The 25,916-nt window shown below is 50.3% G+C and overlaps 8 protein-coding genes across 8 annotated transcripts; 6 read left to right on the forward strand and 2 right to left on the reverse strand.

Annotated features, from left to right (window-relative positions):
* Positions 1–2,557: 2,557 nt before the first annotated feature.
* N7446_004889 (transcription factor IIF subunit TFG2) lies at positions 2,558–3,811 on the forward strand (the record flags this gene model as incomplete). The annotated part of the gene is made up of 4 exons (XM_058513637.1): positions 2,558–2,815; positions 2,872–3,136; positions 3,187–3,383; positions 3,434–3,811. 4 exons carry the CDS (start codon positions 2,558–2,560, stop codon positions 3,809–3,811), a joined length of 1,098 nt encoding a protein of 365 aa, XP_058374966.1.
* Positions 3,812–4,241: 430 nt separating this feature from the next.
* On the forward strand, positions 4,242–5,558 carry N7446_004890 (PCI domain-containing protein; the record flags this gene model as incomplete). Its single annotated transcript, XM_058513638.1, has 2 exons — positions 4,242–5,480; positions 5,529–5,558. 2 exons carry the CDS (start codon positions 4,242–4,244, stop codon positions 5,556–5,558), a joined length of 1,269 nt encoding a protein of 422 aa, XP_058374967.1.
* A 590-nt stretch (positions 5,559–6,148) lies between these two features.
* N7446_004891 (uncharacterized protein) lies at positions 6,149–7,306 on the reverse strand (the record flags this gene model as incomplete). Its single annotated transcript, XM_058513639.1, has 3 exons — positions 6,149–6,943; positions 7,001–7,071; positions 7,120–7,306. The coding sequence occupies 3 exons, from the start codon at positions 7,304–7,306 to the stop codon at positions 6,149–6,151; spliced, it is 1,053 nt and encodes a 350-aa protein (XP_058374968.1).
* A 1,531-nt stretch (positions 7,307–8,837) lies between these two features.
* N7446_004892 (aldehyde dehydrogenase) lies at positions 8,838–10,727 on the forward strand (the record flags this gene model as incomplete). Its single annotated transcript, XM_058513640.1, has 5 exons — positions 8,838–8,844; positions 9,129–9,468; positions 9,570–9,963; positions 10,077–10,528; positions 10,583–10,727. The coding sequence occupies 5 exons, from the start codon at positions 8,838–8,840 to the stop codon at positions 10,725–10,727; spliced, it is 1,338 nt and encodes a 445-aa protein (XP_058374969.1).
* Positions 10,728–11,629: 902 nt separating this feature from the next.
* On the forward strand, positions 11,630–13,827 carry osm1 (putative fumarate reductase Osm1). The gene is made up of 3 exons (XM_058513641.1): positions 11,630–11,826; positions 11,874–13,607; positions 13,668–13,827. Exons 1-3 carry the CDS (start codon positions 11,793–11,795, stop codon positions 13,763–13,765), a joined length of 1,866 nt encoding a protein of 621 aa, XP_058374970.1. The 5' UTR covers positions 11,630–11,792; the 3' UTR covers positions 13,766–13,827.
* A 641-nt stretch (positions 13,828–14,468) lies between these two features.
* On the reverse strand, positions 14,469–15,677 carry N7446_004894 (uncharacterized protein; the record flags this gene model as incomplete). The annotated part of the gene is made up of 1 exon (XM_058513642.1): positions 14,469–15,677. The coding sequence occupies one exon, from the start codon at positions 15,675–15,677 to the stop codon at positions 14,469–14,471; it is 1,209 nt and encodes a 402-aa protein (XP_058374971.1).
* Positions 15,678–16,895: 1,218 nt separating this feature from the next.
* Positions 16,896–18,584, forward strand: N7446_004895 (protein phosphatase 2A regulatory subunit CDC55; the record flags this gene model as incomplete). Its single annotated transcript, XM_058513643.1, has 6 exons — positions 16,896–16,939; positions 16,988–17,028; positions 17,101–17,198; positions 17,249–17,897; positions 17,945–18,507; positions 18,561–18,584. The coding sequence occupies 6 exons, from the start codon at positions 16,896–16,898 to the stop codon at positions 18,582–18,584; spliced, it is 1,419 nt and encodes a 472-aa protein (XP_058374972.1).
* Positions 18,585–19,336: 752 nt separating this feature from the next.
* Positions 19,337–25,001, forward strand: N7446_004896 (transcriptional regulator SIN3). The gene is made up of 5 exons (XM_058513644.1): positions 19,337–19,626; positions 19,690–19,754; positions 19,849–21,725; positions 21,790–23,853; positions 23,902–25,001. The coding sequence occupies exons 1-5, from the start codon at positions 19,526–19,528 to the stop codon at positions 24,721–24,723; spliced, it is 4,929 nt and encodes a 1,642-aa protein (XP_058374973.1). The 5' UTR covers positions 19,337–19,525; the 3' UTR covers positions 24,724–25,001.
* Positions 25,002–25,916: the final 915 nt, after the last annotated feature.

A 25,916-nucleotide genomic window follows, 5' to 3' on the forward strand; every position in this document is an offset into this window, starting at 1 on the left:
TTAACAAGATATTGGATTCGAATTGAAAATAAAATGCGGATAATATGGCAGTCTGTTATCGAATAGAGTCTGTTTTCAAGTAACAGCCAAGCAGACTACCATGGTCTTTATAGACTTGATGGGCCTAGCTATGAGGTGTCTGGGGAAACAGGGAAAGTCTAGATATTGCCAATACCGAACATTCAACGCACTTCATCAATATATCATTTTAAAAGTCACCCCATGCTTAGTGGCGTGACATGCAAGAATACGAGGTGAAGGGAAGTATCCTACTAAAGTTTGGAAAGCACTTCTCACTATCAATCATAGGCACCAACAGACAAACTTATGAGGTAGTGGAGCCTATGAAATCATACCTCTTTTCCAGATCGTATTCCTAGCAAAATAATGCAAAGCCAATCTGGTAGCTGCCCATAATGAGCGAAACCTAACACGGCTTTAGAGCACGACTAAGACCAACTTCGTATAGCTCCGCACAAGTTAACATTCATTAGGTCAAGCTTAGGAGCCTCTTACTGATTGTCGTCTGATCTAGTCATAGAGCATAAATCCTTTCCCATCCCTACATGATTAATCCACTATCTTCCAACAACGTCAACCCGAGGCATTCGAAAATGGGTGAAAGGAGGTGCACAAAAAAAAAAAGAAAAGAAAAGAAAAAAGAGAAAGGGTATGAGACGTTATACTCGCTTGGAGCCTTGGGCTGGGAGGCAGAAAATAGCATCTGGACATATTATATGGTGAGTGTATACATGGGTAGCGTACAGCTACGGACAGGGAAAGCTCAAAGCACTGGGGATAGTAGAAACAGCAAATGGAAGCTTTCTTCCAGCAGTAAAGAACAACGGACAGAAAAGAGCGGACAACTTCAAAGGACTGGGGTATAACAAATACAGTGAGATCCTGCTTCCGGTGGCAAGCTCAAGTTTCTCTCTATCGGCGTACGGACGCACTGAGATGTTCAATCCACGTAAGAGCTGCCTTGGGTATTCTTGAATTTGGATGATGTTTGAAATCCTCAATAAACCTGTCGTAGAGGGTGAGGATTTGCTGCCGGTCGCACTCTTTAGCTTTTTGCCGTGAATGGACCGGGGTCGAAATATTTTTGCCCGTGTATTGAAAAACATCACAATTGACGGGGGAACCTCCACAAAGTCATTGAGGAGATTGTGGCAGAGATCATACGTGATATTGTAGTGCTTTGGGAATAGAGGCTTCCACTGCTCTGTGTGAGTGGAATCAACCAAGTCCTCACGAGTGCTAGTAGCAATGTCCGTAGAGACTGTCCAATACTTCACCAGTAGCACTGCATACATATTTGTGAACCCTGTTATAGTTTAAAATTCTCTCTTTCCGAGATTGCTGCATTCGCGCAAACATAGTCAATACCACTGAGCTGCTCTAGAGCCGCATCGAAGAGTGCCTTAATGAGTCCCACTCTGCGACATCTTTAAGTGGCAAGAACTCCAATCCATTGCATATATTTTCAGTAAAAATGCCGTGGATTTGAAGGATACTAAGACCTACTTCCAGAGTTTAGAATCTAAAGGTTGCCCTTGTGTTGTATCACGGTCCGGAATGACCACCTGAGCCTCATTTTCTATTCATTTGGCTGGGTCAGCAGGAGAGGCAAATATGGTAGATAGTAACGAAATATTGGCAAGCTGGGCCCAGATTTCCCTGTTTCGTTTTTGCTACCTGCGATACGATGAGAATGAGCCAGAGTATGATAATTACCAGTGATCACGATTGTTTTGCCCTTGAGAATTTCCAGCACTCGTAGGGAGACTTTAACCTCTGCCATGGTATTCTTGGAAAACATCAGTATAAAAATGTACAGGAGTTGCCCTAATCTAAAGCTGACGTAGGGAGGTATGATACGTATGGTACTATACGGTATAAAAGGGAAATGTGCCGGTAGGGGAGAGTTAGGGTAATTTGAATCAAGCTTTATTTGAGTTGGTCAAGTGGTACTAGGTTTGTAGTACTGAGAGGACAAATGACGGGACATTGTGGAGAAAGTAATATGATTTACGAGGCCAGCGAACATATATCCGAAATCCGGTACATATGTGCACACATTTGCACATAGTATTTACTAAATATCAGGCGGTCATCTATATTGAAACTCTTTCAAATTGATTGACGTTGTTTTGCTTCGGTTCATTGAACGTTGAAGCTGAATTCCGCATTGGATAGTCCACACTTAATGACCGTTGATGCCAGAACCTTCTTCACCACTTACAACATTTTTACTTACGACCTACCTTGAGCAGACCTTGTATACACTCCCCTGCCTTGATTCGGACATATTCCTATCTCAACCAGTGGATATCCCGGGGTAACACGCGAGTTGAGGTCATGCAAAGAGCATCTTCACCGCCTTCCGCTTACAGGGCTGAATAGCTCCATCTCGAGTGTGGCGTGGACTTCATCTTCAACAATCACGCGCCTCTTCCTCCCACCGCCTCTTTCGGCCCATATTACCATCTGCCAGTGGTCGCATTCTACCGATCTTCTACTTCCCTCCTGAACGGCCTCGACGCCCGCACCCATCATGGCCCAGGTCAAGCAAGACCCGGATGGCCCTTACATCAAGCCTGACCCCGAAAGCAAGGACAGAGTCCTGGCCGATATTGACGATGAAGACCTCTACGAAGACGCAGGAGATCTTGACTTTACACAAGCTGGACAGAATGTGTGGCTCTCGCGCCTGCCTCGGCAGCTCTGGGAGCACTGGGCCCATCTCGATGATGACGAAGAGATTGAGATTGGCACAATGAGAGTGGAGGGGACACCAGACGACATCAAGCGGGTAAGCCGAGTATGCGCATTTACTCTGACGGGTTTTAATGTTCGTTTGTCTTCCAGGTGAGCTTGCGCCTACACGACCGTCCAGATAACCGAGAAATCCCAAAGGACTACACGCTCCAGCGACAGACAATCAATACTGCAAGCGCATCGCATCTGACTCACAATACATACGTCTTTACGGAAAAGGATATCCCAGGCGCCGAGAACCGCATGATTGACTTTGGCGGACCACGCTCGGTTCTCTATGAATCGCAGAAACGTGAAGAGCGGCGCAAGGACCAGGGAAAGGCCCACGTGCCTTGGCAGCGCAAGACGATACCCAGTATGTTGTGTCTCAGACATGCAGCATAGATCTTTGCTGACCATACCCAGAACAAACTGCGCTAGTCGGCGCAGTAAGTGAAGAATTTAACTGCCTTCCCGTGGAAAACGAAGAATTCCGACAGATCTCGGAGAAGCGAGCGCTGGAAGCTCTGAAGCCTCGGAAGGAAACTGTCTTTATTGATAAGATTCCCGGCAAGATCCTCCAGTCGCGTCATGCCCTTCCAACCGAGAAGGGCCAGTTCGTGGTATGTATACGCAATGTCTGGTCTAAAGCGCACTTTCTCACCTTCTACAGCAAGCAACGAGGCCTACAAAAGGAAAGGCCCAAGAAAACAAGTCCACCCGTATGCCCCAAAACGAGCTTCTGGATCTCATTTTCCAGTGCTTCCGCGAGTTCAGATACTGGCCATTTAAGACACTCAAGTCAAGACTGGCCCAACCAGAAGCTTATCTCAAGCAGACCCTGGAGATGGTTGCTCACTTGGTCAAGTCCGGTGATTTTGCTATGACATGGGAATTGAAGCCCGAGGCAACGCACAGCCAATACGCAAATGCAACATCTTACGATGGCGCCAAGGAGGAGCTCCCCCCTGGGGCTGACGATCCTTATGATGATGGGTCCGATGATGATGCTTCGGGAATGGACGATGTTAAGTTTGAGAACGTCGGTTGAACAGATATCATACCTCGAAATGTAGCATAAGCAAACATGGCGTTATGGCTTTAACAGTTGGGTGGGATCGGATTCTTTACAAAATAGTCATAGAATGGACAAATTTGCTACATACGACCAGTCACTTCCAGGCGGTTATAGACTTGTTGTAAGTAGGCCAATTGATCAATGGAATCACTATGATCATAGCCATTACGTCTGCTGGGTTATATTAAACATATTCTAGCTCTTTCACTTTCTTGTCCTCCCAATTTTATCTTATACTTCTCCCATAGAGTGATGTACTGTTCACCGCCTCTGTATGCTTAGCTCTTATCGATAAGCTCGGGCAGTATCTCTCACTCTTCAACCTCCCCGCGTCGAAGGCCATCTTAGCACTAAGACTCACCTCTAACGACTCAGCGATTCAGCGATTCAGCTACTCTCCATCATGGCCTCTCAAAAAATTACAAATGCCCTAGCAGGCATCGAAGCCAACACCCACCAACCCACCAAGCTCCAACAATACAACGAGCTCCTCAACGACATGGTCACTAGCACATCCGGCCACGAACTAGCCCAAGACCTAGTCTACTACCTAGACTCAATCCTCAATGAAGATGTCAGCATCGTCGCAGCCCGCCCCCTCCTCGACTCCTTCATCACCGTCCTCCAATCCCTCGAACCGGAAACCAAAATCAAAGTCGGCCAACACGCAGTCACCCTCCTACAATCCCGCTCCGCCTCAGTAGAAGAACAAGACTCGCAGATCCGTGAGATCCTCGCAGAAGCCTACGAATCCCAGGAGGAATACACAGCCGCAGCACGCGCCCTACAAGGAATCCACATCGACAGCTCGCAGCGCCTCGTATCCGACGCAGCCAAGGCCCGTCTCTGGATCCGCATCGTGCGCTACTACCTCGAAGACGACGATACCACATCTGCAGAAGCATTCCTCAACCGAATCAAGAACCTCCCCAGTAAAATCGAGGACCACGATGCAAAGCTGTACTTCCAGCTATCGCAGGCCCGCATCCTCGATGCCCGTCGCCGTTTCCTAGATGCCGCGCAGGAATACTTCAATGTTAGTCTGGCACCGGGGGTGGACGAAGGTGACCGTCTCACGGCTCTGTCAGCTGCCATCCGCTGCGCTGTCCTCGCACCCGCTGGTCCCCAGCGCTCCCGTTCCCTCGCCCGTCTATACAAGGATGACCGTACGCCGTCTGTTGACGAGTTCGCTATCCTCGAGAAGATGTTCCTTGATCGACTTTTGACTGCTGAGGAGGTTGCTGCTTTCGCGAAGAGACTTGCTCCCCATCAGCTTGCTGTCACTGCTGACGGCACCACCGTCCTCGACAAGGCTGTTATTGAGCACAATCTTGTGGCTGCAAGTAAACTGTACGAGAATATCCATATTGATTCCCTCGGGTCGATCTTGGGTCTACAGTCTTCGGGTGATTTGTCCGCTGGAGAGAAAGCGGAAGCTTATGCCGCCCGCATGGTCGAGCAGGGTCGTCTCCGGGGCCACATTGACCAGATTGACGGTATCATTTCTTTCGATGCTGAGAGTGCGGGTGGTTCGTCTGCTGGTGCGTCGAATGGGACGAAGCTTCGTCAGTGGGATCTAGGTGTGCAGGAAGTTGCGCAGGATGTGGAGCGTGTGGCTGCCAGTATTTCTGATCAATTTCCGGTATGTGCTGTTCCTTCTTTTGATATCTAAATATTAATTTTGTGGTAGGAATTCGCTACGAGCCAGATGGTTCATTGAACAAGAGTTGTACCCGGTACGCCGGCCCTATCTGATGAACTATCTACGAATTGATGCCAGCCCATACTCCAATTATGTCCGTTTAGACAGCTGAAAATACATTGATTATTTGCTGATATTCAACTATATGCTGCTTTCGTTGGATAAGTACGTTGTGTAGGTGTATATCATCAGACATCGAAGACGATACTGTAAAGAATGCGATAAGAACAGTGATAGCCCTACGTTGGTCAATCTCAGATATGTACGTGTTCAATTTCAAGTATATTCTTTTGAAAATATCTATTGCGCCCAATATGTTTGGGATGAAACGAAATATGTACATTGAAAGACCAAGATTGCGCAGTAAGATGGAACGGCAAGCCAAAGAACGCAGTTGGAAAGTTCACACGCAAACCACTGTATGTTTCACATGTAGAAGTAGAATGACAGGTAAGAATGATAAAGAGAAAGACAAGTGAATGCAATTGCATGTCATGGTTGTATAAACCGAAAAAAGAAAGGAAGCAGACAAGGCCACTTCCAGAAAGAAAGTAAAAAGGTCATCAATCATAACGGCATCACATAACAGAAACAACATCAACCCCTACTCAATGAGTAAGCGTGGTCGTCGAGTTATTATCCGGCGAGATAGAGATATCCGTTTGAACATTAATATTCAACGGCCTAAGATCAGACCCCAAAAACCCAGGCGAAGGACTCTCAATCTGAGTATTATAAACACCCGCCTGCATCTTCATATACTCCAAATCCGGCGATCTCGGCGAAGACTTCGACAAAAACATGGAGTTCGAATAATCCGTATTGATATACGCGGGCCCAGTGCCATTGCGCGAACTCTTCAACTTCAACGCGGGGAAAAGACCGCGAATAATCGGCAGATTGGAACAAATCAGACCCACAGCAGGCTCAACATGCGTCCACAGCGTCGCCTGGTAAACCGTATACGTGGGATCATCCGGACTAATCCAGAAAAGCACGACGATGCGGTAGATACTGGCGAAACAGACGAACGCACCTAGTGCAAAAACACCGTTCAGCGCGAGCTTGTCTTGCCAGGCGCGGTGGAGGTTCCAGATCATTGGGATGGGGAGGATGAGGATGGCGAAGTCCATTAAGACGTTGAAGGCTTGGTTGACGATTATGAATTCATTGGCGTTGAAGCAGGTTCCTTCGATTGATTTGTCCCAGTAGGCACGAAGGGGTCGACATTGGCCTGCGCATGCGAGGAAGATCCCTGTGCCCCAGGCTGCTATGAGGGCGTTTAGGGCAAAGGTTGCTGTTTGGAATTTGGGGGTTGTGAAGACTCGGCGGTAGAAGCAGATTATGCTTATTTTTATCGCTGGGCAGAGGAGGAAGTAGTTGAATTGGTTGGCGAGGAAGATCTGGGTGGGTTAGGATTTTGTTGGTTGGGATTGGTGTGTTTGATATAGTGGACTTACCTTCCAGTAGTTCGTGAGGGTCTTGGGGCTCAGTTCTGTGACATGGGTTCCATTGCCTCCAATTGCACACCCTAGTAGTTGTTAGTGTATGTATAAAGCTGAGGCAATGAGAGACGAACAAAGAATCAACTCGATCAACATTCCAATCATCAGCACCATTGACCCCATACTAAGGTAATCATCAATGCCAAAACCAACTCTCCTCCTCAATCGAGCAAAGACTCGCAACACAGTCGAAATCAAGCATAGACCAACCAAGACCGAGACGATCTCGATCATCGCCCAGCCTCTGTTGCTCGGCGCCATCGTCAAATATCTCAAGCAAAGATCAAAAGAAGGTGGGGTAAAAAAGCAACGGGAGTAAAAGAATGAAGACTCCTGGGGAGCAAGTATCGGTGAAGGCTTCGATATAAAATAACGCGAGATCCGGATCAGCGCGATCAAACCTCGCAAGTTCCCAGAATCCACTCACACCTCCTAGTGGGCGATCAATGGCCAGATACGGCACGGGATTTGCGCAAGCGGGTTATACAGCTCGCATGGCGAATGTGGGGAGTGGAGGACATCAGGGAACCTTGGAAGCGTGGTTGATATGCAATTCACGGATTTCTGGTTCACTGTCCAATAGTTTTGTCCATCACAGCGAAGAATGTGTCACTAACAATCCATCAACGCACTCACTTTCCCTTCTCAGCCAAGATGGGGCCCTCCCTAGAGTATTGGCCCCACGGTGGGGATTCAGAGGCGCCCAGTCGGGAAAGACGGCCCTGTGATCGCCATCTGATAGTGTGATTGAATCATGCATTAGTGTTCCTGCGCCTATTCGTCCTGTCCATTGTGTCAGTATACACTCAATCATACAGGAGTACATGTAGCTAGAACTATAAGTTAGTTTATATACTAACATTATATCTCTACACACATACATGGATCTATATCTATATCTGTTACACTCGCTTGGAGAACCCCCACGGCTTTCCATGGTTCACAGCGGGTCGCAGGCAGAGTTCAAAGTGACGTGCAGATCTGTCAATAGTGTCGGGTTTTATACATCCGTGTCCGCTGCCTCATTTTTGAAATAGTCATGTAAGTCTGTTTTGAGTTGAGCGCAAGATAGGATCGAGCACAGCAACTTGGCAAACTGCGCCGATCGATTGTCTCAATCCCACACATACATGTAGGTTGATCCAAGTTCCCACTAGTGACCAAGTACATGTAAGCAATCGAACCCGACTCGGGTTTTGCATGTGCAGTGGGAAAGATGTGCGTCATACTGTCAAAACTTCAGACTATAGATTGGAGAATGTAACGCTCTAGTTGAAGCTTACTCGACCGACCCTCTTTTTTAACTCTCCTTGGATTTCAACACTATTATCAGGGGATTATCTGACTCTGAAATATAAGATCACGCAAGCTTCACAGCATGTGAATACAGAAGAGTAACATCGGGAGGAACCCGGCAGTTGTGTAATCCCACGGGCGCACAGTGGACCCTCTGTAGGACTCTTGCCCTAATGTGAGCTGTACGCGGCTGTGGGTCTATTTGAATTATTCTTCAGCTGGTGGCTTTTTTTCTCGATCCCACCCCTGACGCCACGCGATTTGACCCGCTTATTAAGTTTTACCCTTTCTGCAGGAAGGAGGTTACTTCTTGATATTGGGATGTACTGTAGTAGACTTGTAAGTCGGTTCTTTATGAAGAGAGGACCTTAGAGCCAAGACAAGTGACGGGTAAGGAATAAAGCTATTGGGTTAAGCGTAGATAGTGCGAGTATAGTGTGTCCAAAGGCATAAGGTATCACGGTAATGATCAACGGATAGCTCAATTCTTTGAGGTATGCCGAGTAACTCCATACAGTACACTCGGCGCCGAGTTCCCCTCATTCCCCTCCAAGTCTCACTCCAACTCCAACTCCAATCCCACTTGCTTCTCTATCCTATTCTTTCTCTGTACATATTCATATTCACATTCACATTCACATCACATTCCTACCCTCTATATTCCTCTCCCATCCCCACCATGACCCTCCCAACAATCCCCTCCTAATAAACAACACCTCGGAATCCCCCGCCAAAACTTTCGAAGTAATAAGCCCTTACACTAATAAACCCTGCTGGACCGCCGCAGCAGCAACACCCCAAGATGCAATCCGCGCCGTTGAGGCCGCCAACACCGCGTTCCCGTCCTGGTCGCAAACAAAGCCCACCGTGAGACGCGACATCCTCCTCAAAACGGCTGACATCCTCGAAGCCCGACTGGAGACATGCGCCGAATACATGCGCACCGAGATGGGCGCCGATGTAGGCGCTTCACAGGGTTTCGTCGTTCCATTGGCTATCCGCATGCTGCGCGAAGTCGCTAGTCGTATTACTAGTATTTGTGGCAGTGTCCCTGTTGTTGAGATGGAGGGACAGACTGCTATTGTTTATAAGGAGGCTATGGGTGTTATTTTGGGGATTGTGCCGTGGTATGTATATGTTCGCCTTGTTACATACATTATAATATAGTACTAGTATACTATACTATACTACAGTATTCAAAGCCCAAGTCTCATACTGATTCACGCAGGAACGCTCCTTACGTCTTCGGCATCCGCTCCGCAGCATGTGCCCTCGCAGCGGGTAACACCACCATCCTCAAATCCTCTGAACTCACCCCGCGCTGCTACTATGCTATTGGTCAGGCATTCGTAGACGCTGGTCTACCCGCCGGCTGTCTGAATGTTATTCATTGTGCGCCGCAGGATGCACCCGAGGTTGTCAATGCCATGATTGAGCACGAGGCAGTGCGCAAGATCAATTTCACTGGTAGTACGGCTGTTGGTCGGAAGATTGCGCGCGCTTGCGGGCAGAATCTGAAACCGTGTCTTATGGAGCTGGGCGGGAAGAATAGTTCTATTGTTTGTGCGGATGCCGACTTGGGGGTTGCTGTGCAGGGTGTTTTGGCGGGTGCTTTCTTGAATGTGAGTCCCACACCTACCTATCGAAGTGGTACCTATCAAAAGGAGGAGAAAAGGATTATGAATAATATGGGAGGACAACCATGGCTGACTTATATCCCTTTTTTCCCACTTAGTCCGGCCAAATCTGCATGGCCACAGACCGAATCCTAGTCCACACCTCCATCCTCACAGCCTTCACAGACGCCCTCCAAAAAGCCCTAGCAGCAGGCGCCGCAACCTCAACCCAACCTCCAACCCTCGTAAACACAGCCTCCAAAACCCGCGTCGAAGCCCTAATCTCCAGCGCCGTCGCTGCAGGCGCCCACTTCATATCCGGCTCGGCCACACCTATCCCCACCACATCCGACTCCGGAGTGCGCATGGCACCCGCCGTCCTGGGTGGGGTGAAGGAAGACATGGCCCTCTGGCAAGAAGAATCCTTCGCATCTGTCGCCGCATGCATGCCCTTCGAGAGTGAAGACGAGGCGATCCGGTTGGCGAATGGGAGTGGGTATGGATTGTCTGCGTCGGTGTTTACGGAGGATTTGAGGAGGGGGTTGGCTATGGCGAAGAGGATTCAATCGGGGTATGTATTGCCATTAGGATTTTATGGATGGTATGGTTGCTGACTGTTGGTTAGGGCTGTTCATATTAATAGTATGACTATCCATGATGAGCCGGCTCTTCCTCATGGCGGTGTGAAGAATAGTGGTTGGGGACGGTTTAATACTGATGAGGGGTTGAATGAGTTTTTGGTTACGAAGAGTGTTACCTGGATGGATTAGTGTATAAATCACATCGGTGTCAGCGTGGTTCGGTTTGCCGTTGATGGTGGTTGGTGGTTGTTAGCTGTATAGCTGCTTTGAATTAGCTCCCAGCCCCTCCATTCTGTTCCCAACCCTCCTTCCTTCGCATAACCCACACACGTACACCAATGCACAGTCCACAGTTCTCGGACGAGAAACACAGTCTTTCGGTGTCTGGACTATCTCGGTGTGTATTAACCCGAGCAGTAGTGTAGAGCAGATATTCAAGGCAGACCAACGAAATCGAATATAAACGAGGAGGAACAGCAGGGGATAATTGACGATGAAGCTATACCATGTTTTCTTTGAGGCTCAGGTATATAGATCTGAGTATGAATTCCGTCGGTTATTGAAGGGAACTCGGTGACATCATTGGCCCACTTGGGCAATTCCCATCCCCGGATTTGGTCTCGTTCGGCCAATCAGGGGGCTGCTGTAACAAATCTCTTTTTCGGCTCTTTCTTAGAGATGGAGTATGGGGATGGGATATGGGGGAGATACTGATATATTGGCTGCTATATACGCTTCTCTGCTTATCTTAATATGTATTTTGGTCAGATTTCAAGTCACGTTATGCGGTCCGATTCGGAAATTTCGGACCGCAAGATGTATTCCGAGGTCCAGCTGCAAGTCTAGGGTCTGTGGCAATAGGGGATCGGTAACTATGTTCGGGGCGTGGAATGAGTACACCGAGGGATAAACTGTCCGGGGTCTGTTCCCCCGTGGACCAATGGTGCTCCTTATGGCACTCGTAGCAGGAATGAACATGTGAAGATGAGCCCATGTCACAGTGCATATATCCTAGTTTAATAACTTATATAAATGTAACTTGTAGCATGTGAACATGTGAAAGTGAATGGAATGTTTCCCCAGACTCAACTACAAACCAGCTCGTCGTAATTAATAAAGCGGATACCCCAACTTTCCACTTTCCCCACTGCCTCGGCCGATACCTGTCGGCTTCTGATTTCCCCTCTTACTTTAAGTCTCGCATTCCCTCGGTCTTCTCTTTCTTTCATCTTCACCTATTCCTCTACACACATCATGGCTCCTCAAGTAATTGTGGTTGGCGGTGGACGTAAGCTCTCCCTTCCTGCATTCCCCAGACTCAGCTGACCATCCTAGTGTCCGGTCTCAGTGCCGCCCACACCGTCTACCTCAACGGCGGCAACGTCGTCGTTCTGGACAAGCAGGCCTTCTTCGGTGGTAACTCTACCAAGGCTACCTCCGGTATCAACGGTGCCCTCACCCGCACCCAGGTCGACCTCGGCATCCAAGATAGCGTCAAGACCTTCTACGAAGATACCCTCAAGTCGGCGCGAGACAAGGCCCGTCCCGACCTGATCAAGGTCCTGACCTACAAGTCAGCTGCCGCTGTTGAGTGGCTGCAGGATGTTTTCAACCTCGATCTCACCCTCGTCTCCCGTCTCGGTGGTCACTCTCAACCCCGGACACACCGTGGTCACGATGCCAAGTTCCCTGGTATGGCCATCACCTATGCTCTCATGCAGCGCCTGGAAGAACTTGCCGACAAGGAGCCCGGCCGTGTGCAGATTATCAAGAAGGCCAACGTGACTTCCGTTAACAAGTCCGGTAACAACGTCACCGGTGTTACCTACACTATCAACGGCGAAGAAAAGTCCGTCGATGGTGTCGTCGTCCTTGCTACTGGTGGCTATGCCGCTGACTTTGGTGACACTTCCCTGCTCAAGCAGCACCGCCCCGATACCTTCGGTCTGTCCTCCACCAACGGCACTCATGCCACTGGTGACGGTCAGAAGATGCTGATGGCCATCGGTGCCAACGGTATCGACATGGACAAGGTCCAGGTCCACCCTACCGGTCTTGTGGACCCCAAGGACCCCCAGGCCAAGTTCAAGTTCCTGGCTGCCGAGGCCCTCCGTGGTGAGGGTGGTCTTCTCCTGAATTCTGATGGCCAGCGGTTCTCCGACGAGCTCGGTCACCGTGACTACGTCTCCGGTCAGATGTGGAAGGAGAAGGAGAAGGGCAAGTGGCCTATCCGCCTCATCCTCAACTCCAAGGCCTCCAATGTCCTGGACTTCCACACTCGTCACTACTCCGGCCGTGGTCTGATGAAGAAGATGACCGGCAAGCAGCTCGTCGAGGAGATCGGCTGCGGAGAAGCTGCCCTCAAGAAGACCTTCGACGATTACAACCTCATCGCCGACGGCAAGCAGAAGGACCCCTGGAACAAGCGTTTCTTCCACAACGGACCTTTCACCCTCGACGACGAGTTCCACGTCGCTCTAATGGAGCCCGTCCTCCACTTCACCATGGGTGGTATCGAGATCAACGAGCACGCCCAGGTCCTCAACGGCGAGCAGAAGCCCTTCGACGGCCTTTACGCCTGCGGTGAGCTGGCCGGTGGTGTCCACGGCGCCAACCGTCTGGGCGGTTCCTCCCTACTCGGCTGTGTTGTCTACGGCCGCGTCGCCGGTGACTCCGCTTGCCAGCACCTTTTCCAGAAGCTCATCACTACCGGTGGATCCGCTTCTAGCCGTCTCGGCCAGATCTCCCTCCACATCGACCCTAACACCCCCGGAAAGGTCTCTGTCGAATGGGGCGCCGCTGCTGGTGGCGACATGCCCCCTCTCGCTGCGGCCCCTGCCAGCACCCCTGCTGCCGCCGCTCCTCAGGAGCAGGCTGCCAAGCCTGACCCTGCCAACTTCAAGATTCCCGAGACCGAGTATACCATGGAGGAAGTCGCTAAGCACAACACTAAGGAGGATCTCTGGATCGTTGTCAAGGGTGTTGTCCTCGATGTCACCAACTGGCTCGACGAGCACCCCGGTGGTGCCAACGCCCTGTTCAACTTCATGGGTCGGGATGCTACCGAGGGTATGTTATCGCTATCTCCGCATTATTATGAACTCATTTACTAACTGATTCCCCTCCTAGAATTCGCCATGCTTCACGATGACGAGGTTATTCCCAAGTACGCCGGCCACATCGTGATCGGCCGTGTCAAGGGCCAGACCCCCAGCCTGGAGCTGTGAGTGTGATTAAGAGATATGAGCATCCTCTTACCTCTCACGTCTCTCCTCCTCCTCTTCCTCTCTCCATCTCTCTTGAGGTCTTCCTCCTCCCTCAACGAAATAAGAACTTCAGCGTGTTCCTACATACCCCGTCTTCGTCTCTATTTTGCTTATGCTTTCATGATTGGATCTGGGAATCTGGCCGTTTCCTATTGGAAGTTGTGCTTTTGGTTTCTTTGTGTATCATACATAACATCTTCTTCTTATTTTATCTGGAATGTATCTTTCTAGAGTATGATCATTCGTTGTATCACGTTACTTGTAGTTGGTGTAGTTGGTCTATGGCTGTGGATTCTATAGCATTGGTTCTCTGTTGTTATTGCCACACCTGTTAGTTCCAGTATTTCAATATACGACTAGGGCATTTGCATACAGTATCTTCTCAGGGGAAGTCGGGATAAATCAAATCACCGAGACCTCGGCTCAGACTCACGAATCGGCTGATGCATGCTAACTACCGGAAGAACTAATCTAATCTCCGACTGGCCAGCATAGACAACTTACATGTACACAAAGAAAGATGATAGTTACTCCGTACAATGGGGTATATTCCAAATCATAAATAGAACGCCTACATGTACTGTAGTTAGCTATCTATATCCTCTATACAATTATACAACCAACCCCTACCTATTCCTACCTATTCCTACAACAGAGTCGTAGACTACCCCTTCATATGCACCAAAATCATCTTCAACCGCCTAACAGCCGGTCCATCCCCATCCTCATGCCCAGTCCCTTCACGCTTATCCCCATCCTCAATCTCTTCCCTCGCCGCTTCAAGCACAGGCTCCAGATACCCCCATACATCATCAACATACCTCTCCTGCACGTCCATCCAGTCAATTGCGCCAGGGAGGTATGTCGCGATTGTATCGCGGAGGGACGATCCAGATCCAGCTCTAACTCCAGATCCATGTTCATTCTCCATGAGGAACGTATCGATGTCGGGTATTAGACTCGAACCCGATATGCCCCCATTCCCACCCCCTCCCTCTCCCTCTCCCATCCGGTTCTGCTTTTGCTGGTGACGATCCAAGTCCTCGCGCATAACACCCCCAACCCCTCTCCGAAACGACTCAATAGCCTCAATCTCACCCCGAGACAACGGGGCCGGCGCGGCATATCGGTCTAGCGAGGGATGTGTTTCGGGTAGGGTTGCCGGGTCTGTGTCCATGTTTGGATCGAAGGATGGGTCTGAGAGGAGGGATAGGACGGCTGAGCCGTCCGTTGGTTCGGGGTTGTAGGTTGTTGGCTGTTGGGTGGTTGTTTGGATTGGGGTTGGGGGGTTGCGTTGCCAGGCTGTTTCGTATTGGGTTTGGGTTGGGTCTTGCGCTCGTTGTTTTCCTTTCCAGGGGCCGGTTGTTGATTGGAGGTCTGTGTCGTGGTTTTGGTCTGTGTCTTGTCCTTGTTCTTGGTCCAATCCTAATCCTAATCCTAGTTCCTGGCCATGTTGGAATTCGGCTTCTGTTAATGGAGGGAGCTCGACCCCGCCTTGTTGGAGGGATTCATTTCTGAAGGTCGATGCTTGTGTTCCTGGTGCTGATGCTGATCCTGATCCTGATCCTGGTGTTGAGACAGCCCGACTCGCGCTTGCAGTGTATGCACTGGCAGTGGATTGTAGGGAGGATTGTCCGGCCTTGTTGCCTGTACTTGCTGCTAGGGATTGGGAGAGCTCGGCCGAGGTGGGCGGTTGGAAGGCGCTTTTTGCTAGGTTTGTTGCAGAGGATTGGATGCGGGATGCTAGGGAGGAAGGTTGGTTGGAGCTATTGCTCTTTTCATTGTTGGTCGTGGTGTTGGTCTCGGGACCGCTGCTGCTGCCGTTGCCGGTCCCGTTGTCCTTTGCCGTGCCCCGCGTGTTCGGCTCGGTCATGGTGGCTTGATCGGGGGATTGGAGGGGTGTAGAGGGTGTATAGGGATAGCTCTTAGATTTGGGAGAGAGTAAGGTACGAGTGCCATTGTTGCCCAGGGAAGGGTATTGTCGGGTTGTTCGGGTCAAAGGGTAGCCGGATATAGCATGTGAAGGATTACCTAGGCTAGAAACATTCTAGGATTAGCTGGATGCTATCACACTCAGTTTTGTTTTTGCTTTTTATTGTGTGATCTGTAACAAAGGACGTTTAGAGATCTGAGATTGTGTCTTGAGGTGGATATGGATATATATTTGAGAACCTCCACGACGTTACGAATAAGCTCACCAACAAGTGAAACCCTAGAACAATAAAGCTCTAGAGTAGCTATTAAATCACTGCAGCTTTGAAAATAGCTCAGACTACCTCTTCTATTTGTCCCGCATTGCTAAGCGTGGGGATCTGCTTAGGCGTCAAAGATGACGACAGAGGCGGCGATGCCATGCATTACAACTTCACACTCTATAAATGACTTGGATGATTTGAATAGAAACTAGAAACACACAATCATTCACAAAGAACACATGTCTATTCAATTGGTGTTCGTGTCGAGAGTGGGATACGGGTTTGTAGGGCGGAGGGGCGCAATGTTACAGTCACTAAGTGCTGATGTCAGTATTGTGGAGGTATAGGCAGGTACCTAGGAAGTAAGGTCGTAGCCTGAACATAGAGGTAGAGATAATTCACTATCTCAGACTATCAACCTCCAGGCCTCTCTGTGATCTGATCTGCGTAAGTCATATTGACGGTGGGCAGAACTGAGCGTATCCAACTCTCCCCACCACCGCCTCAACTCTCCTCACCTCAACTCTTTTCATCCTCTTTCATCAGTCTTGTACGCATCCCCCATCCCCTGTGTCTTCCTTTTGTTACCTGCATTTATTCTAATCAACCCGCCTCTCCCTCCAACAGAATCTTTTCCCCTAGCTTTGCGGTCCCCACCTCACCGGCCCATCAGCTTCGTCGACTCATTCGGCCGTCGACTTCCACTTCGCGATCCCCTCTGCCCCTCTTTCACCTTACCGCCACACTCTCTCTCCGAATCCTGTCGGACATTCTTTCCTCTCGGATTCCGCGCACGGACCGAGTGATTCTCTGCCCCGATAGAGCTTTCGGAAGCATTTGCCAACTCTATTTTTCCTGTCCTTGCCCTCGTCGCGGTCAAGGGCTAGAACGAGAAAATGGTAGACAGAGATCCAGGCACACCCACCTGGAAGTTCACACAGTGAGTGCCGTGTAAATGTTTGATCTGTTCTGCAGCTGACCCTGTTAGATGCTTCGGCGATAAAGGCGATGTAGAAGATATTACAGAAGGTAACTACCAGCTTCCCTCACACTCGGCCGGCCAATCTACACCAAGTGCATCAACTGACATGTGCACGCCAGCGGACATCATCTCGACTGTCGAATTTGACCACACCGGTAACTATCTGGCCACTGGTGACAAGGGCGGACGTGTGGTGCTATTCGAGCGAAACGAGACGGTAGTACTCCCGGCAGCACTCGACAGCTTCGTTATTGACCATTGATGCAGAAAAAAACCTGTGAATATAAGTTCCACACCGAGTTTCAGTCACACGAGCCGGAGTTTGACTATCTCAAATCGCTAGAGATCGAAGAGAAGATCAACAAGATTAAATGGTGCCGACGACAGAATGCATCCCACTTCCTCCTTTCGACAAATGACAAGACGATAAAGCTTTGGAAGGTCTTTGACAAGTCGCTGAAGGTGGTCGCAGAGAACAATCTATCAAATGAGCTCACTCCGGCGAGCGCGGTCGGGGGCGGTGGTATGCCTCGTGCACCCCGCGTCTCCTTCAAGGACCCCGCAGCTCTGAAGTTGCCTCGTTTGACACACCATGATACCGTGGTTGCTGCTGTGCCACGGAGAACATACGCCAATGCCCACGCGTATCATATAAATAGCATCTCCGTTAACAGTGATGGCGAAACCTTTATCAGCAGTGATGACCTCCGAGTGAACTTGTGGAACCTCAACATTCAGGACCAGAGCTTCAACATTGTGGACATCAAGCCTGCGAACATGGAGGAACTCACCGAGGTAATCACAGCGGCCGAATTCCACCCCGTCAGCTGTAACTGGTTCATGTACGCCAGCTCTAAGGGTACCATCAAGCTTGCCGATATGCGGCAACGGGCCTTGTGTGATGAGCACGCCAAATGTATGTATCCAGCTATTCTGTGGGTTTCATTTACTAACACCGCTTAGTGTTCGAACAAGAAGAAGATGCTTCCTCCCGTTCTTTCTTCTCCGAGATCATTTCCTCCATCTCCGATGTGCGATTCTCCAACGACGGCCGATACATTGTGTCCAGGGACTACTTGACGGTGAAGATTTGGGACGTGAACATGGAGCGACAGCCAGTCAAGACTATCCCCATCCACGAGCACCTCCGCCCCCGCCTCTGCGACACCTACGAGAACGACAGCATCTTTGACAAGTTTGAGGTGGTCTTCTCTGGTGATGCCGATAACGTCATGACCGGAAGCTACAACAACAATTTCATGATTTACCCCACAGAAGAACAAAAGGATACGGAGATTGTGCTACAGGCGGACAAGTCGGCATTCAAGGCAAAGAAGGTTGGTGTGCCGACACCTATGAACAAGGGTAACGGAAAGAAGGCCGGTTCGCGGTCCGGAAGCCCTGCTGGCCCCGGCAGTCGGATGAAGAAGGAGACCGATGCCGACCAGATCGACTTCAACAAGAAGATCTTGCACATGAGCTGGCACCCATTCGAGGACAGCATTGCCATTGCGGCGACGAACAATGTGAGTTTCTTTTCTCCCGAACTAGCGAACTAGGCATGTATTAACATCTGCAGCTCTTTGTCTTCTCCGCTCTCTAATCGAAATGCCATTATCATTTTTCATGGACAGGCGCATCTGGGGTTTGGATCGGGTGGCTGATGGCCTTGAACAGGCAAGATACGAAGGACGAAAATCAGAAAATAATAATAGCAGTATGCCACGGTTCCATGATCTCAGGACGTTCCCTTCCCATTTCCCTCGAGGCTCTACCTCCGAGGAGATCCTAGTTTCTGTGTCTGCCTTGCTTTTCCTTGTCTGCCTCATACAGAGGTAGCGAGGTTGTCCAAGGCGTTGTATCAGGCCTATTCATGATAGAGAATGTCATGCCTGTTGAAGGCGCTTTTCATAGTTTTCCTGCTCCGTAGAATTGAGCGATACTTCCTAGTAGGCGTCCTCTTGGGACTACCTAGGTGTTTGTCTATCTCGCACGTAGTCTACGACCGCCCCTTTACGAGTCCGTCACCTCTCCCAGCCCCCAACCCCGAAATATTACACACGTCCATTCAGATCACCAACACCAAGATGAATAATAGACAACGAACCTATTCAGCCTATTCAGGCTTTAGCGATTCACCTCTTCAGGCCAACGAGTCATGTTTTTTTCTGCCGGAATTTGGAGGCGATGACGAAGGCGGACACAAGCCGTGCACCAATCAGCAGACGAAAATACAGGGACTTCCGGAGAATCCATTGTCCGATAATGGCCTAAATAGGTTAGCGCAAGGAAAGCCTCCACTGGAGCCCGCGATCGGTAGCGCGCAATTCCATCACCCCAGTTTGTGTCTCCTGCCTATCTGCTCCGGTTCTTTCTTGCACTTCTGCAAGCCTGTCGTCTTTCTACTCTCGAGATTTCGGGTCATGCTGTGACCCCAGAGCAACCTGAGCGTTGCCGACTAGAGACAGCTCCCGCTCTCGATCACTTTCCTCCCCTCCCTCCGCTTTCTACCTCTTCCCTCCTACTGGAGTTCATGCATATATCATGAATTCTGGAAACGATAACTGGCACTCCTCTGGTGGGCCACCGTCGCATCCTGGCATGGACCAGATGAATCAACAGCCTCGGCCCCTGGGGTCGTTCAGGTATGCATTGGCCTTGTATTGCAAGTGTTGATCAGAGACTAATCGATGGGTTCGGTCCAATAGTCAGAACCCGCCTCAACAAGGTCCGGCGTCGCAACCCTCCGGCCCCGTTCTCCCTCCCCCAGCTGGTTAGCCTACCTGCACCCTACCTGCTTGCCCTTCCTCCCTCGAGGATTAGAGCGATGTTGAGAAGCTTATAAGCTAACTTTTGCGCTCCTACAGGTCCCTACCACCCCGGTCAGTCTGGCGGTCACTCTCTTCCCGGTCTGGCAGAACTCAGCCAGACCCACGGAGGTCCGCACCAGTCCCCAGCCTACGGACAGCACCCCGCCGGTCCTTCTCATGGTACCGGTCATTCTCTCCCTGGAATCGGCCAGGCCATGCAACATGCGTCCCCTCAGCTCAACCGCGAACGTGAGCGCGATTCACGAGAGCGGGAGATTATTGAGCGCCAGCGCCAGGAAGAGATGGCCCACCGTGAGCAGCGCGAACGCGAGCGTGATCGCGAGCACCGGGAACAACTTGAACGGCAACTAGACCGCCGCGACCAATCGCATCACCCCGTCCAGAGCCACACTGGCTCGATCCCTCTCCACCAGCCTGTGGCCAACAAAGTTCCCAACTCTATCCATGGCCCGGGCGGTCTCCTTTCAACTCTCGGTGGAACACCACAGGGTAGCCACCAGGGCGGTCCCCAGTCTGCTGCCGGCTTGTTTGGTCCGCAAATGCAGCACGGTGAAGGCACACCTCGGTCGTACATGCAGCACCCTGGTGGGCCCCCAGGACAGCCTATGATGGGATACAATGCTTCTGGACAGCAAATACCTGGAAATGTTGCAGCTCTTGCGCAGGGCCAGCAACCAATCCTGAATGACGCTCTCAGTTATCTGGATCAGGTGAAGGTTCGCTTCGTCGACCAGCCAGATGTTTACAACCGTTTCTTGGACATCATGAAAGACTTTAAGAGTCAGGCTATTGACACGCCAGGGGTGATTCAGCGGGTTTCCACCTTGTTCAATGGTCACCCTGCTCTTATTCAAGGATTCAACACTTTCTTGCCCCCGGGATACCGTATCGAGTGCGGTACCGAGGATAACCCTGATGCTATTCGCGTGACCACTCCATCGGGCACAAACACACTCAGCATGCCTCGCGCTGGACGTCCCTTTGAGACTACCACCAACCCCCGGCCTACCAGTGACGTGCATGGTCAGTCTGACTTCTACCGTGACCAGTCGCGTCCCGGTTGGCAACAGACACAGCAAGATCAGGGTGTCCCTGGGTCTTACTCTCCCGGCTCAAGAATGATGGGCCCGGGCATGTATCCGGATGGACAAGGCCCAGCTCAGGACCATCACTACGGCTACCCGACCCAACAGGAGCAACAAGCTGCTTCAGTCATGTCCCACCAGCAGGATCACCGCGGTGTGGCTCAGCTTCAGGGCGCTGCTTCGGCAGCATCTGCTGGTCTTGGTAGATCTTCTCTCCTGGGAGTCTCAGCTGCTGGTCAGAACAACAGCCTGACTCAGCCCATGAACAGCCTGGCAGGTGTCGGAACTGGCATGCTTCAGGGTGCTCAAGATTTGAACAAGCGTGGGCCCGTCGAGTTCAACCATGCTATTAGCTATGTTAACAAGATAAAGAACCGCTTCTCCAGCGCACCTGAGATCTATAAGCAGTTCCTTGAAATACTCCAGACATATCAGCGGGAGTCAAAGCCCATTCAGGATGTCTATGGACAGGTCACTCAGTTGTTCAACACTGCTCCTGATCTCTTGGAGGACTTCAAGCAATTCCTACCCGAATCTGCCGCGCATGCCAAACAAGTTGCGGCACAGCGCCAGGCCGAAGAGCAAGCTCCTCTCAGCAACCTTCGAGGTGAACCTGCTGGCTTTAACTCCCAGACTCCCAATCGCGACGTGAAGATGCCTCCTCTCGGTCAATTCAATGTCAAGGACCCCAAGGAGAACAAAAAGCGACGCGGTGGGCCAGGAGGTGGAGTTGGCTCTTCGATCTCTGGACCTGCAGGCGCTGAAGCTGCTCGCTTGTCAGAGTCAGGCAGAGTTGGCCAGAATGGGCAGTATGGCAATGTCAGCAAGGTAAGTTTTACATACTTGGGATCACAAACAAAATTTGCCGTCCTCAGCACTAACTTTATCACAGAGAACGAAATATCACCATGGCAAACCCTCTATTTCTGATATGGCAAACGTCTCCCCCACTTTGATTCCTGCTCTCCCCGAACCTATTCCTCCTTCAGTGTCGATGACCCCAAGCCAAGAAGAAATCGCCTTCTTTGATCGTGTGAAGAAGTTCATCGCCAACAAGGTCGTCTTTAGTGACTTTTTGAAACTCTGCAACCTGTACACCACCGATCTTCTTGACCGGCACGTCCTGGTAAAGAGGGCCGAGGGTTACATTGGTTCTAACGCTGAGCTCATGAGTTGGTTCAGGCGTTTCATGAGTGCCGAAGAGCCAGAGGACAAGACCATCGATCCCAAGCCGAACACTGAATCAGGCGTTGTCAACTTGGCTCACTGCCGGTCTCTGGGACCGAGTTACCGTCTGCTTCCCAAGCGTGAACGCCAAAAGCCCTGCTCTGGCCGTGACCCGCTTTGCAGTAGTGTTCTCAACGATGATTGGGCTTCGCATCCTACTTGGGCCTCTGAGGATTCCGGGTTCGTTGCTCACCGCAAGAACCAGTACGAAGACGCCTTGCACCGCATTGAAGAAGATCGTCATGACTACGATCACCACATCGAGGCCTGTGTCCGTACCATCCAGTTGATTGAGCCGATCTGTCAGCAGTTCCTCCACATGAGTGAGGCGGAACGGGCTTCGTTCAAGCTGCCTCTTGGTCTTGGTGGTCAAAGCGAGGCTATCTACCAGCGGGTTATCAAGAAGATTTACGATCGCCAGCGCGGTGAGAAAGTCATCCAAGACATGTTCCAACGTCCATGCCACGTTCTTCCCATTGTCCTTTACCGCCTGAAGCAGAAACTTGAGGAGTGGAAGGCTTGCCAGCGTGAGTGGGACAAGGTGTGGCGTGAGCAGATGCAGCGTGCATACTGGCGTAGCCTTGACCACCAGGCTATTGCCACCAAGCAGACTGACAAGAAGCTCTTTGTTGCCAAGAACATCCAACAAGATCTGCAAACCAAGTTTGAAGATGCTCAGTCCCTTCGTAAGAGCGGATGGACTCCTCCCAAGTACCAGGCTGAGTTCAAGTTCGACGACACGGAGGTCCTCTTGGACACTGTTTTCCTGCTGCTTTTGTACTTTGACCGCAGTACCAATGGCTTTGGTGCTGAGCCTCAACGACTCATCAACTTTGTCAAGGACTTCATTCCTATCTTCTTCGGTCTTGACCGTGAGACCTTCCACCAATACATTGATGAAATCTCCATCGCTATCGTTGATGACGAGGACTATGCAAATGATGATGTTTCAAATGGCAGCCGCAAGGTGGTGAACACGCAGAAGCTGGATCTCCTGCGTGAGGCTCTTGACCGCCCAACTGAAAAGCCAAACAAGGAAGATGGTATAAATAACCACGATGAAACCCCTGTCATTCGCGCTACCTCTGCTGTTTCTGAGAATGAGGAGAGCTTCGATGTCGCTGAGCTCAGATGGATGGAGCACCCCGGCCAGGGCAACTTCAACCTCGAGCGTGAATACACCTTGAACGAAAAGCACAAGAAGAAGGAGCACCACATGTACTCTAATCTTAACATTCTCTGCTTCCTGCGTACCTTTGAGATCCTCTATTCGCGTCTTCAGCGCATCAAGCAGCAGGAGGGCGAGGCTCGCGAGCAAGTCCGACGTGGTCTTGTGCCTAAGCCTGCCCACGATCTGTGCCTCATGGATCGATTCCCAAGCGATTTCTTCTATGATGTCGATCCCAAGGCCAACCTTTACAAGCAAATCGTGCGTATGTGCGAGGAGGTCATAAAGGGTGACATTGACCAGATTCACCTGGAGGAGACTCTTCGTCGCTTCTACATGCAGAGCGGATTCCTGCTCTACAACCTGGAGCGCATCTTCTCTTCCATTGCCAAGTTCGTGGCGTCCATCTTCACCGGCGATTCTCGGGACCGCAGCTCAGACATTGCCAACCTGTTCTTCAAGGAACGCGAGAAGGAAGAGACAACCCACCACCAAGAAATCCAGTACCGCAAGCAAGTTGAGCGCCTGGTCAAGGATGGCGATATCTACCGCATTACCTTCGTAAGTCCACCCACCCATACGGCAAAACCAACTACTAACAACATCTAGCACCCGACCGACCGCCGCGTGACAATCCAAGTAATGACCAGCGAAGAAGCAACCCTGGACAACGAAGACCTCACCGCCGAAGAACGCTGGTCCTACTACGTAACCGCCTACTCAATGCGTGACCCAACAGAAGGCGTCCAATTCTCCAAAATGCGCATGCCCTTCATGAAGCGCAACCTCCCCGCAAAACTGGAAGAAGACGAAGAGTACGACCGCTACTACCGCAACCTCCAGCACCACGACGGCCTAATCATCCGTATCTGCGCAAACAACTACACAATGCTGTACCAGCCCCCAAGCTACGACTGGTTCTGGCGCTCCAACGCCCCCATCCCAGACAAGGATGCCGACGCCGACGCCATCAAAACCCAGCTGGACGATGCCGCAAAGGAGAAATCGGCTATCCGCGAGAAACGCCATGATCGCTTCGTCGAGAAATTCATTAATAACCCCTCTTGGGCTCGCGGTCTCAGCAAGGATAATGTCGATCAATCCAATCAGCGCTTCCGTTCTTGGATCAATGGGACTCTTTCTGATAGTCCCGGTCCTTCTGGCCCTGAGGTCCCCGCCGATGTCCCTCAGAAGGAGAAGGCTGATGGTAATGGTGATGCTGTTGATGCCACTGCCAAAGCCAACGCCAGTGCCAACACCAACGGCATCGCCGATGCTGCCTCTGGTGCTGGTACTGGTTCCGCCGAAGTCGACGCCGCTGCTGCTCCTACTTCTACCTCTGATGGCCCCCAGATCCAGAACCAAGCAGAAGGCGACACGGAAATGACAGAGGCCGAGCCCGCCGAACCCTCAGCCGAAACCGAGGCGTAAATTGTGTAACATAATGATGGGGTTTAGTTCCAGTTTTTTTTGTAGTTTTTAGTGTCAGTTTTCCACGTTTCCTGCGTTCGTCTTCCTCGTGCCTTTTGTCTACGCCTTGCGAGGCTTGATGTGCATTTTATTTATTTTTTTGCTGTGTGGGTGGCGTCTACTATGAGGAAATTGCGAGATGATGTTACTACGGTTTGCTTTTTTCTTCATGTTGTATTTGTATCTTTCTTTCTTGTGTTTTTTTCCCTTTTTAGTTGATTTTTTATCTCTCCTTATTCAATGGAATGGAATAGCTTGGATGGCTGGGCTGTTTTAATTTTCTTTTCAGTTTTGCTTTATTTATTGTCTTTGTAGACTTGTGATTAAACTTGTAAGTTAGTGTGTTGTTCTGAAGGCTGACCTTCACCAGGCCTGTATCGAGAATTTAGCAAGGTGATAGTAATATGAATAGTTGCAACAGTATTCGTTGTAAACAAAGCTTGCTTATCCTCTGACTACCGTAAGTTTGGGCACAAACAAGGTCAAAGACATGGGTATTGCATACAGGACACTATCGATATGACGATCATCTTACTCAATAAGTGCAGTGCATGTTGACGAAATCGTGTGCTTAGCTGGCAATAACAGTCAATTTGACCCTAAATTATTTCAAGATAACCATCGTGTCTAATGTACATACATAACCAGGTAAATAGCGATAGCTCACCACATAATGAAGAATCTTCCCAGCAACAGGTGTTGGGTTAACACCCCACAATTAAAGTCGATCAGGAGATCAAAGATCGACCCAGTAACTTTCGCCTAATTTGAGTCCATCCCCCTTGGCAGGGTTAATGTCGGTTATCAAAACCAAAGCTCCGTGTGGCCGAACAGCTAACCGAAACAGTCCCGAGACGTAGAGTCGGGCGAAACTCGGGACGGGGTTATGCATATTGTCTCCTTCCCCTCAATTCGGGCTTATTCTTGTAGTTTTTGGATGCATGGGATATAAATAATTGCCTTGTTATTACCAGAATCGCCTTTATTATCACATTTTATGTTGGCGTGAGGCGCTGTCTGGGTTGCGGAGCTGAAATCCGAAACCGACCGAGGGAAATCCGACCACCGAAGAAATGCCGTAGTTGACGTCAGCATGAATCGGGGGCGACGGTTTTGGGAAGTTGGCATCATAGAGGAAAGGGGAAATGGGAAGG

This window comes from Penicillium canescens, assembly GCF_028828765.1.
Source record: "Penicillium canescens strain IBT 15451 chromosome Unknown utg000003l_segment0_segment0, whole genome shotgun sequence".
Taxonomy (NCBI): domain Eukaryota; kingdom Fungi; phylum Ascomycota; class Eurotiomycetes; order Eurotiales; family Aspergillaceae; genus Penicillium; species Penicillium canescens.